Source organism: Sesamum indicum, linkage group LG15 (assembly GCF_000512975.1).
Source record: "Sesamum indicum cultivar Zhongzhi No. 13 linkage group LG15, S_indicum_v1.0, whole genome shotgun sequence".
Taxonomy (NCBI): Eukaryota; Viridiplantae; Streptophyta; class Magnoliopsida; order Lamiales; family Pedaliaceae; genus Sesamum; species Sesamum indicum.
Window position 1 is genome coordinate 6,362,323 of NC_026159.1, and position 13,351 is coordinate 6,375,673.

Sequence of the window (13,351 nt, forward strand, 5' to 3'; positions counted from 1 at the left end):
TCATTAAGTAAATAGGACCAAAAGTGCTACGTTTTACAAATTTTATAATCTTTAAATTATAAAATATGTTATGAAAGAAATTATCACATCTAAAACGTGATGGAAAATCTATCAATCATGACCGTGCCCGTGTGCTCTCCATGTCGGAAACTTTTTTTTTAGTTTTATTTTTTACACTTTACATGACATTCGTATGTACAAAAAGTTGTGTCCGTGTCTGACAAGTACAAGGTTCTGCATTAAGTGGCTTTTGGAATGTCATTCTTTATAGCTAAAACACCAACACTTTTTCTTTTTATTACAAAGGAAATAAGGGGTGGGGGAGCCTGGATTTGAACTCGACAACTCTCCATTGGGGAGAGACGATTCGAATTCAACCAAGAATAAAAAAAACATTCCAACAAAGGTTGCTTGAATCACCACAAACTCCAAAACTTAGTCACCACAGAATCACCCAGAATAAAGAAACACTTCACACATCAGATCTCCAAGAATAGCATTTGAATCAGGCAATGAATTCAGCAGTTTCGATTTCTGCAGTGAAACAGACCGATGGGCTCTACATTAGGTTGGGGGAGGACCGGTCATTGTCGCTCTTCACGGCCACTAATAGTACATCATTACAATGAAAGAACTTCGGCAAAACCTCTAGACAAGAAAATATAACTAAAAACGCTAATTTGGCTAAGAGATGATACATGATAGCCTGCAGAGAAAATACGGTTACTGCACTTCTAAATTAGCATTAATAACCAAAAAATACCTACTAATCTCCGTGGCAGGAAAGCAAGCCTCGAGAATCATTCAACCTTTGTGTCCTGCAATGCGTCTTTAAGCAATGGCATATGTGATCTTCTCTTGCTCTGTAGGTCGCCACATAGTTTTCTGGACATATAGCAATCCTTCCTTGTCCTTAGAGTAGGTCATGCGGACTTCCCATTGCATGGATTTGAATATGTTCTCGAGTTCACTAATGATCTCAACTTTGTCGCGGACAATGATCTTTCCTTCAGGTCTCAAAATTCGATCAACCTCCGCAACCAAGGCCATGAAATTACACCTGTCAAAAACCCAATGTCCAGAAGACTCAGAATAGGAGCATGGAAATGTTAGAAATACATGTCAACTGAGAGGTATGTATTCATACGCACTTCTTCTTGATCTTGGAGAAAAGATGGTCGGCATGGAGGAGATCATAAGATCTTGGGTAGGTGCTGAATGATTCACACCAGTCGTGATAAATTCCAAATAGACCTCGCTCGTAAATGATGGGTAGTGTGTCAGGAGCATCTATGGAAACGATGTTCATAACCCACACATTCAATTCTCTCAGAGCAGCAGCCAATCTGCAAAGTGGAGTCGGCAATTAGCACAAGCGGAATTGTAAATAAAACAATAATAAATCATAAACAAACACAAAATGATCATCAAGAAAGATTCAGAAGAATTAATGATTAAAATATGTTTGAAAAGCTAAAGAAAACGGCAAAGTAAAATTCTCCCATATATGGCAGTTGTTTCACGAGGTAAAGTTAATTGCAAACTCAGTGGATGGAAGTATTCACTTGAAGAAATGCATTAGAAAGAAGGATGGTTTTTTGCTCAAGTGCATGCAAGTACTTTGTTTTGGTGGCTTACCCTCCATAGACAGCTCGCATGTCCATGACGTTCCTCACAGTAGACCAATTGATTCCGAGTCCATTTAGATAAGAGTTGCTTACTACACGTTTCCAGTGTTCATAGTCTGCCACAAAATCTTCTGGAGCCGGTTTGCCGTAAACTCCGACCTCAGAGCTAGTCAACCAGTAAGGCGGTTTCCCCACCCTGTCAGGCCATTGTTCCGGCCATTGAGACCCGCGTTCTGATGGAGCAACAGGCACTTTGTGCATGCATGATTGTAAAGGCACATTCCTGATGATATCAATATAAACTTAAAGTCAAATTGGCTGGCGACAAATTAAATTCTAGTTTATGCCGCTAATTTCTGCTTCCAGCAGCATAGCTTAAGACATTCTGATCATAATTAAATAATTGGTCAAATAGTAAAGAAAACATACCAGGCAGCATTCGGATCATCAGAGTCTTTGCATAGTGGAGGATCGTTCGTTGGCCTTTGCTCATAGCATTCGTTTGAAGTAGTTTTGCGATACACAGCAATTCCTACTCCATTTACTCTGTCCTTGGTTATTGAAATAACTTCCCAGCACATTGCTTGAGTCAACTTTTTCATGGCTGTTACAAGCAGAGCATATAACTTGTTAAGAGTCAAAGAGACACATTAGTTTCACATGAAAGCTAATTGTAAGATATACCTTCCCAAATCTCAACATCTTCCGGAAGTTTTTGATAAATTGGAGTTGCGGACCAAACAAAGAAACCACCAGGTCGTAGTAAACGGTTCAGCTCCAAGAGAAGTTTACCACCTAAATTTGTAAAATTATGATACCGAAACCAATTTAGTCAAATTGTTGTTAAATTGTTCCATATTATATTAAAAAAAGCGAAAGGAACAGTTCAGTAACAGAACTCTATCATTAGAGATAAGGAATGCTTCTCAAAAGGTAACTAGACTGACGTAGGTGGAACTGAAGTACCTTCAATATGCCAGGGCACCCTACAACGCGCACAGTGGACAACATCAAAAACTCTGCCAGGATATGGAAGTCTCTTTGTACCCATAACAGCAGATATTGCCGGGATTCCTCTTTCAAGTGCAAATTGAACCTGAGCCTCATGTTCATCTTTTGGGGCCAATGACATGGTGAGCACATCCCTATCAAAGAGAAAGCCCCCAAAGCTAGCAACCCCACAGCCCACATCCAAAACAACTCGGGAACGTTTCCCCCAGGCAACTTCAGGCACAGACTACATAGGAATAAGGTTCAACACTAGTTAAATTCTGAAAAGTTAGAGACTCATGTGTCATGGCAGTTAAAACATTTGGGGGACAACTTCAAGCAAAGAGAAGAAATGGCAACTATACCTATTGTATTCTTGGTACACTTTAACCATTTTTATGAGGTTTATATTAATACAAAAAGTGACATGAATGCAGTGCCATTCTATTCTCTTCATGAACAAAGAACCACACTAGCATTCACAAAAAGAACCAGGTGATTTTATTAAACTGGCGACACAAACAGGATAAAGAAAATGAAAAACTAAAAATACTTATCAAATCAAATCACACAGAAACATCAAGTGAAGTAAGGGAAGGATTACGATGCACAGCAATATCTTACCTGTTGTATGAAATCAATGTAGTGAAGAGCACCATGCTTAAACTGGGTGCCACCACCAGGGAAAGTAAGGTAGTCACCACTAACTTTAACCCAATTTTGGTGTCCTTTAACTTCTGCAAGCTTGCTGTGTGGAACATTACGATACCAAATCTGGTGCAACAGAACAGAAGTCTATTAAGAAAGAAGTAAATCAAAATGTGAAGTTAAAAGGACACTATTGTTTAAAGTATTATACCTTTTCTCGGCTTGCAGGCCACTCTATTGTGCGTCGATATCCTTCAGGCATGGGAACAAGGCAGGTAGGTGGATTGTCTGGACAGTGCCTCTCCCTGTGTTCATAGTGCTTAGTTGTTCGAAGTTTCATTATTGCTTCCAAGTTATCAAGGCAAGGAATGTAATCTGGCCCAGCAGTGGTGTTGCAAAGCTTCCAACTGTAGGTATTTTGATTCTGTGGTTGAGATGCGCCTTGGACTTCTTTCGCATTTTTTGACTCTGTTGCCTGAGTTGAAAATGACCCATTTTGGGTTGTAGATTCATTCAAAAGCTCTGATTGAGCACCAGAAGGAAAAACTTCAGGGGGATTGTCCTTTTTCTCAATGGGGCCTTGATCTGTTTTTTCATCTTTCTTGTTCTCCTCCTTCTCCACTACCTGAGCCTCTCCTTTCTCTCCATCAGTTTTGACTGAATTCTCTTCAGATTTTTTCTCGTTGTCATCAGGATTATTTGCTTTGGTCTCCCCAGATTCAGATTCCTTATTTTCCACCTGAGGTTCCCCATCAACTTTATTTTTCGTTGCATTTTCGGACTCATCTTTTGGTCCATCTTCCTTCTTTTCCAATACATCATCTTTCTTTTCATCCCCAGGCTTCTCCTCCAGCTTATCCGCATTGTTGTTTTCCGTCCGTTCAGGGTTATCATTTTTCTCAACCTGATTTGTACTCACATTGTTGTCCACCTTCGTGGCATCTTCAGGCAAATCACCCTGGCTGTCCTCAAACTGCTTCTGTTGTCCCTCATCACGCGGACCATTATCTTCGACCACAGGTTTGCTATTCTCATCATTTCTAGCATCATTGTTATTCTCAGCATTGCTCTCGGTCACAGGGGTTTTCACCTCATTTTTGTTCTCCTGCGAAACATCCGAATTCTGAACAGGGACTACAGATGACGATGTCATCATCCAAACCCCAACTAGACAAAGGGCCACAAAAACCACTACGGTGACCGTCGAACAATAGCTGGACGATGATTTCCTACCATCAACTCTAGAGTACTTCCCTAAAGCCATGATTCGACTTGTAAACTTCAATCAGCTGCTGAGACTTTTTCTTACTGCACCTGTAACATAAGCAAACAATAAGATTGAAACCAAGAAATCCATTTAATCAGAATAAAAGACAAACTTCAAGGCTAGAGGTATGGAACAAGATAGGAGCAAAGACAAAGAACATGCATATGAAATCAAATAGTAGGACTCAGCAGCATATGAGTTAATTCCTTAAAGCCAAACATTACATATAAGAGTAATAACCAGCAGCATTAATGGCAACAAAGTCGATACATTGAAAGATTCGGAAAGCAAAGAAGCCCAGATAAATCACTAGATCAGACCAAGATACGCATACCTTACCGAAAAAATATACCCAAAAGATCAATTAACCTGCTGGTAATCACACTACATTTGCTTGTAATCTACACCTATCTAAAAGAATCCCACGAGCAAACTCATGCCATTCTTGAATTTATAAACAACCACACAAATCTTACTAGAACAGAAACAAACATCAGCAGCCCAGATCAAATAAATCATCATCAATCAAGAACCAAGCACAGAAACACAAAGCAAAGAACAAGATCTGATCCAAAACAAAACAACAGGAACATCCGACATTTCTCGACCCGCATTGGCGAAACACAAAATCATCAGCTGGACAGCTGGTTTTTTCACGTACCTGTCTATTTTCTCAATCAATACAGATCCGGGACACAGAGTGCGTCAGCTCCGCTCATGGGCTCATCTTTGAGAGCAAAACACTACAGTGTCGGTGCAAGGATTGATGGGCTTGCTCTCGATATTGAAGCCTTCGCAGTGGGCAGCAGATACTATGTGTGTATATATATATATATATATATAGGGGCGTGATAGAGCGAAAGAGGCTTCAACTTTTGTGGGTTTTAATACATGCTCTCTTGATTCATGACTGGCGTTGTGTATTTAATGATTGGAGAGGGTGAGATGGGATCAGAGTACTGTTTTCCTTTGCTTTTTTTCGAAAATTATGCGTGTGTAGATCAGTACTGTTACAACAGATGAATTTTAGTTTTGGATTTTTATCAGAAATAAATAAAAAATAAATGGGAGGGGGAACAAGAGGAATACCACAAGAATGCCGTGAAATTCTGCCTCCCCAGTTAGTGTGTGTGTGTGTGAGGGAGAGAACAGACACCGACTACTTTTTTTAGCATTATTAATTAATTGTAATTAGTAAATTATTAGTTAAATAAAAAACCCTCGGTGAGTTATCAACTTATCACAGGAAGAAAGGATAATTACACTTACACCCTTCTAAATTGCAAATTACATTTTCTTTTTCAAAAAGTTTCAAATTATACGTACGTCCTTTTATAAATTTTCCGTCTATAACTAATTTCATTTCATTAAAGTTTGAATGAAACTACTGACTTCATCATTAAAAAAAATTATATAAATTTTCATGACAAAATGCAAGTAAATTATTATTACTATTATTATGTTAAAGGATAATATGATTAAGGAATTACAAAGTAAGATAGGACACTTAGACAAATAAGAAAAATGAGAGAAATGAGATAATGTGACACATTTCTAGTAATGTTGTGTGGTATTTAATGCAGACCAGACTTGTGAGAAAACAAGATGTAGTTGAAACCAACATATGAATATTGCTTAGGATACTTCTTTAGGGGTATTAGTGTAAGTATCTTAGGGGGCATTTGTGTAAATTTTTATCATACTGCAGGGTGTGTACTCGTTATTATAACTATAATTTAAAAGGGTATAATTATAATTCTATAAAAGGCAGGAGGTATTCGTCTATTTAGACGTAACCTCATGGGGTGTAAATGCAATTTACCCCATTGTTTAAATAAATTTTTTGTTGCATTTGAATTGAAAGATTTCAAATTATGGATTTTAAATCTCTAATAATAAATTTCTTGAATTTGTTTCCATAGTTTAAAATTTAAATAATTTCAAATCCTTCCATTTTAATTTTGAACTATGTTTTATTGAATATTAATTAATTTCTAATTCATTTCAAATTGGGTTATTTGAAATTATTTTTCCAAATTCTTTCTTTAAATCCAAATGCACCCTTAAAGTTTTTGAATAAGTTAGAAGTATGGGGTTAATATGATATTTTTGTAACTAACATGATCAAATTTGTTAAAATTTTATATAGTAAATTGAAAGTTCGTTTCTTTTATTAAAGCATTGTATACGCTTATAATATCTTATTTTTTTGATTTTATAATCTTATTATCGGATTCAATACAATTTACCCCCAGTATTAATGAAAAAGTATAAAAAAAACCCTATAAAAAAAATAAAGTGCAATTTACCCCCCTGTGATACTAAAAATTATCATTTTTAAAATCACGGGGGTAAGTTATATTTTGTTCTTTCACAGGGGTTTTTTTTAATTTTTTCATTAACACAGGGGGACAAATCATTAGTTTATAACATCTCAAACATTTTATAAATCATAAGTATAATGGTCAATTTTATTGATACCCCTGAGATTAGATCTAAATACACAAACATCCATTACACTTTCTGGATTAAATTTTATTGACACCCCGTTAGGAGATTTACTTATAATTTCATAAAAAATTATAAAGTATTTTTGTAGTTACACTTACTTTAGAAATGCTGATATTAGTTTATCTTGTTTGTATGGGATTTCTTTTTCACATATTCCCAAAAATACCATTTTCACATTTTTTAGAATATTTCCATAAATCGAAAATGGGTCCAAAAGTAGGGTCAACCAACTACCAAACCTACCCGCAACAAAAAATGATAATTATATTTTCTTTCTCTAAGGTTTGATGTAATTACATATAGATTCTTTATAGTTCGGGAGATTATATCTAGCACCCCTGAAATTTATTTTCGTCTAACAAATTAGTTATTTCGTTAGTCAAAATTCACTTAATTTGCTGATATTAATAGAAAACTGAATGAAAATTGATATATACCCTCGATAAACTTAGTACTGATTTGTTGTAGACCAAACAATTTTTTGGGACAAAACTATTTTTATAATGGTGAAAATATACCTCATCATATGCATTAATGCTTGAAGGCGTATGGGGGTAATTTGATCATAAAAAAAAATTACTTGACCAGCATAAGTTAGTAATAAGTCAATTGGGGGTAAATATAGATTTTTTTAATTTTTTTGTTAATATTAATAAATTCGATGAATTTTGATTAACAAGAAAACTAATTTATTAGACAAAAAAAATATTAGAGGTGCTAAATAAAATTTTTCAAATAATAAAAAATTTACATGTAATAACATCAAATTTCGAGGGTTAAGTGCAATTATCCCAACAAAAGTCCATCCAAAGCTTGAGGAAGGAAAATGATGGGGGAATGGGGTAATGGGGGAGGGGCATTTCTGTAATTTTGTGAATTGGGAGGTGGACTGACATGCGCGTCGGTGCAGGAGAAGCCAAAAAAATATCAACCGTAGGATGGGATCCATTGACGCGCCTTTTTGTCCTTAATTACTAAATACAAATAAAATAACCACCACCGACTAGGAGTTCTATTACAAAGCTTTTCTTGATTAGTAAATTAAAGGTAAATTGTAACGAAAACTCTTAAAGTTTATTGTAATTAAATACTTTCTTATTATTTTAAAAATTATAAATATATTTTAAAATTTACGAACGTCTAATTAATACCTCTTATAATAAATTATTATAAAAAAAATTATTAGGCGGTTATTAATTTTAGAGAGTATTTTGTAATTGTTTATTTTAATTAAATACTTTCTTATTATTTTAAAAATTATAAATATATTTTAAAATTTACGAACATCTAATTAATACCTCTTATAATAAATTATTATAAAAAAAATTTATTAGACGGTCATTAATTTTAGGGAGTATTTTGTAATTGTAGCAATATTAGAGGAGCCCGTGGTAATTCGCCCTTATTTTTAATTAGATCATTGTGACTAGATAGTTTAATGAGTGGGTGTTAAATATAGAATTTTATTTAATTTTTTTGTGGTAATATGAGTAAGTTCGGTGAATTTCAATTAATTTGAGAATCTATTTATTAGACGAAAATAAATATTATGGATATTAAATATAATTCTAAATCATCAAGAATCTGCGTATAATTAGACTAAATCTTATAAGAAGCTAGTATAGTTATCTTGTATTTTACTCGAACCCTATCCATATAGTATTTTTAATGGGTCAAGTTACAAATAAAATAATTGGGTCTGATCTGGATCTTATCCATTAAATTTTGTGTTACTTTTTTCATGATAAGTTTGAAAGATATTTTTTTTAAATTTTAAGGGAAAAGTATTATTTTAGTCCGCTATGTATGCCTAATTTTAATTTTAGTCCGATAACTATGTCTATTTTCGTTTAGGTTTAATAACTTATGAAATTGCTTACTTTTAGTCCTCTGACAGATTTTCGAATAATTTTACCCATATGAGTGTATATGGACTAAAACTGCCTTTCAAAAGTTGCATAGGGGTAAAATTGTCCGAAAATCTACCAGATAACTAAAAGTAAGCAATTTCGTAAGTTACTGGACCTAAACAAAAATGGACATAGTTACCAGACTAAAATTAAAATTAGACATACTTAGCGGACTAAAATAATACTTTTCCCAAATTTTAATTTTACATCAAATCAATCAACAAAAGTTTGGTAGGATAATTGAATTTTGATAGTTTGAGTTTGGTGGGAAAAAATTGAATTTTTGAATAAGAAATTGCACCTAATTTGATGAATTTATTCAGTCTACTTACCCTCAATTTCTAAATAAAACCACTGAAAAATCCATCTTTACCACTACATTAAAAAGAAAAAATCATTATTTCTATGAAGTTGGGGCGTCGTTATATCTTGAGAGTAAAGAAAATTACAAAATAATTAAAGTTGCATTAATACTTTGATTTTTTTTAAATGCGGTGCTATCGCCTATCGGTGTTTTATTGCATAATGTATTGTCTGTTTTGACCTTATATGAACTTTAAAATTTTGAGGCAACTCGTTATTGAGGTTTATGGAATACTCAAATTTTTCGTCTACAGCTAATGTGAATACATGCCTTAAAATAAATGAAAATCTCGTGTTATTACATTATTCGAGCATAATTACATTTACACTCCTGATCTATGCTTTATTTTAGGGGTGTTCAATTCGATTAACCGAATCGAATTGAATTTTTGGTTAATCGAAAATCCAGTTATTTTTACAAACTCAATTGTTCGATTCGGTTCGATTTTTTAATTGAAAAAATTGATTTTTTGAAATATATCTATATATATAAATTATTTTAGTATTTTTTAAATTTTGTACAAAAATATCAAAATTTAAAATATAAAATGTATAATGAATAAAATATTTACGAATACAATTCAAAATTTTGAATCAAAAGAACACAATAACAATCCATTTGTACTAAATTGGTGATTATTATTAAGCTTATTTTTAGATAATATAAACTAAAATAATATATTTTAATTTTTAATATCATCTAAAACTAAAATATGAGATGTTGATTAATAACTCTAATATATAGTGAATAAATAAATGTATTTTGTTGTAATTGATTGAAATTGTAAATTTGTAATGATAAAATTCATATGATTATATTAAATATTTATTTATAAAAAAATTATCAGAATGTACTAAATTATTGATTAAGCTTGTTATTTGATATAAAATAAAATAGTAAAATACCATATTTAAAATATTTGAATAATGAAGAATTGAAGATTAAGAAACAAGTTAGAAGAAGAGAGAGTGGACAAAAAGTAAAATATATAATATATTTTTATATAATTATAAAATTAATATATATATATATATATATATATAAATTGGTTTTTGGTTCGGTCACTGAACGGTGGAAAAAAAATCGATCAAAAAACTAAATTTTTGGTTCGGTCGGTTTAGCCGGTCCGACCGAATTGTGAATACCCCTACTCTATTTATAAAACGACCTATATCTTTTGGATAATTATATATAAACCACCCTACTATTTGAAAAATTATCCCAGAGGTATCAATATCATTACATATATTATCTATATTTTTTTTACTATTATGGGTGGTTTCTGTAATTATATAGAAGACGAGGATGCTTTATATAAACAAATTATAAATTAGGGGTCTTAATGTAATTATCTCTATTATTTGATAATTTAATGCATGTATCAGTGAAGTATTTATTATAAATGAAGTATTTATTAATTTACTAGCAAAGGTGGCACGCAATTTGCGCACATATAACTTTATTGGATGTAATGCAAGAAGTATTCGTATTTTCTACATTGATCAGAAAATTCAATACATATAAATAAACAATCGGTAACAAAATAATTTCTATAAAATAATCGTTCTTACAAAAAAAATTATATGAAATGAATGGAAGTAGAGTTGCAACATAATAAACTTATAAATGAAAGTTTCCTAACATAAATCGTGGGTTGTCTTATATAGGATGGTCTGTTGAACCAGCAATATACCTGCAAGACACGCCATGCTAAAATTCTGTTTGATAGTATGTGGGAAAACGGCTAAAATTGTAAAACCACGCAAATAAAGGTAATTTTTTTTCAGCTTTTAGATAAAAAAGTCTTTTTTTCTTCAAATGTCTACGTTTTTCCTTAATTGAAATGCTGTGTGTGTGGACCTCTTCTACGGCATGACAATTTATTTGTTCATTTTTCTCTCTCACTCTCTCCCTGCAAGGAGATGGTAAAGAGATAAGAAGGGATAAAGTAATGAAAATGGGGTTGAAAAATTGATGTTGCGGTGTAAATAATTGCTCATTGTGAATAAAAATCGAAGTTTTTTTTTTTTTATATATTAATTTAGATGAAGTCCACAAAGTCAAAGTAGGTGCACATGATCCGTTATTGACGGGGCCGATATCGTTACGCGGCTCCGTTGAGCATGTTACTAGTGTTGGTGGTAGTCCTCATCAAACGTGCCGCCCACTTTCCTCGCCAACTTCATGCAGCTTAGTGTATGTTGTGTGTGTGTTTTATTTTCATTTTCCTAGTTAAAAAGTGGATGTCACTTTTATTTTTTTTTGAAGCGAATGTTAGAGCGGATAATACTTTTTAGTCGCATTAATTTGGTGTCATATGTGGACATACTATAACACCAATTGTTGTAGCATGTCGTTTCTACATGCATACAGTAAATAATTTTTTAAATTTTAATATATATTATAAATCAGAGTAAAATATATAAATCAATACATTACATTAATAAAAAGAAAGAAAGAAGAAAAATAATAATTTATCAATTAATGTAAATTTTGAAAAGTTGAATAAGTTAGTTATTTTATCATGAAGGACGTTTTGACTCCACAAAAAATTGGTGATGTGGTGTCATTAACCGCCATTTGTGAGTATGGATGGACTTTTCTTTTTATATTACTATAGACAACCTATTTCAATGCTCTCGTCTAGACTCTAGAGAGGTGATGATGTAGACAAGTGTCATATGTCAGCTGCAGACTATAAGCTTCATCGACTTTAAGTCCTAATGACTCTTCTCTCTATCTACTCACCTTTTTAGGATAAAATTGTGTGACTTATATGAATACAGAACGCTCAATACCTCACGTAACGGGAAGACAAGTACCCAAAATTTTGGTGGCACGACTCAAAGCTACGACCCCAATCTATATTCAATTTTGTAATTTATTTTATTAAAATTATTTCAATAGTATAGATAAAAAAAAAAATAGGATAGTAAATTAACTATAGGCAGAGGAACGTGCGATCCACACCGCTTATTAGGTTCTAGAAATGGACGTCTCCTTTCCAAAGAGAAAAAGATTATTTAAAAAAAAAATCCCAATAGCAATAAAAATAGAATTAGGTGAGTGTTATTATTATTATTATTATTGTTGTTGTTGTTTTAAAAATGTTGATTATTATTTAGAATTGAATTATCTGTTCAGTGATTTTATTGTATTTAATATATACACACATTATGTGAATAAAATATTGTTCAAATAAAATTACAATAATTTTATAGAAAAATACACTTTGCCCCCTGAACTATTCGTTATGTAATAATTACCTACTAAACTAACGGGATAAATGTTATATTTATTAGTTTATGGGATGAATATTACATGACGAATAATTCAGGGAGGCAATGTGCATTTTACTCATAATTTTATATATGTAGTGTATATATATATTAAAATTTTATTGTAAGATTTATAATAAAAAATTAAATCTGTCATATAACAGGATTTTTTTCTGGTTCACGTGAAGGAGAAATGAGTTTGGCACAAGTGTCACATTATAGCAAAAGTTCCCCTTTATTTTGGTGAATTTGCAAAAGTTCCCCTCGTTTGAAGTTATTTGCAGAAAGAACTTTAATATTTTCTTCTTCCAAATAATCTCTAAAGTCCTCCGAGAATATTTGAAATATCTAATTATTACATATTTTTACAATATTATATATCCAATTTTCAATTTTTCTATATGATACGGCATAAACAAAACCTAAAAATTGGGAGGGGGGGAGTATTTCTCATTTAAATAATAAATAAATATTTATAATTATATCAAATTTCAGAAAAGATAGCTGTAATTTTTCAAGTGAATCGTCTTGTAAAATAAAATTATAAAGTTCTAATCAAACAAATAGTGTATTACTCAACAATATCAATATCGAGAGATAACTACATATCACATCATACTTTGGTTCTTTTGACAATGAATTATTAATTTTCTCTTTTTTAATAAAATTGTGTTGGTGAAATAATTTTTTAATTAATATGATCCAAATTAAAAATTTATTGACAATTTAAAAGTTTAGTTCCCCCCCAACTTATA

General features: G+C 32.1%; 1 protein-coding gene across 1 annotated transcript; it reads right to left on the reverse strand.

The window, feature by feature from the left end:
• On the reverse strand, positions 262 to 5,618 carry LOC105178062 (probable methyltransferase PMT26). The gene is made up of 9 exons (XM_011101413.2): positions 5,195 to 5,618; positions 3,478 to 4,580; positions 3,243 to 3,392; positions 2,595 to 2,865; positions 2,313 to 2,423; positions 2,058 to 2,232; positions 1,639 to 1,911; positions 1,152 to 1,346; positions 262 to 1,060 (listed from the first exon to the last, which is right to left on the reverse strand). The coding sequence occupies exons 2-9, from the start codon at positions 4,528 to 4,530 to the stop codon at positions 832 to 834; spliced, it is 2,457 nt and encodes an 818-aa protein (XP_011099715.1). The 5' UTR covers positions 4,531 to 4,580; positions 5,195 to 5,618; the 3' UTR covers positions 262 to 831.

What these genes read in the sequence shown, in the direction of transcription:
- LOC105178062 (XM_011101413.2), bottom strand. Translation starts at nt 4,530, where the DNA reads ATGGCTTTAGGGAAGTACTCTAGAGTTGATGGTAGGAAATCATCGTCC. An exon ending in ACATTGATTTCATACAACAG is followed by an intron (nt 2,866 to 3,242) that starts GTAAGATATTGC and finishes ATTCCTATGTAG; the next exon opens with TCTGTGCCTGAAGTTGCCTG. An exon ending in GATGATCCGAATGCTGCCTG is followed by an intron (nt 1,912 to 2,057) that starts GTATGTTTTCTT and finishes TGATATCATCAG; the next exon opens with GAATGTGCCTTTACAATCAT.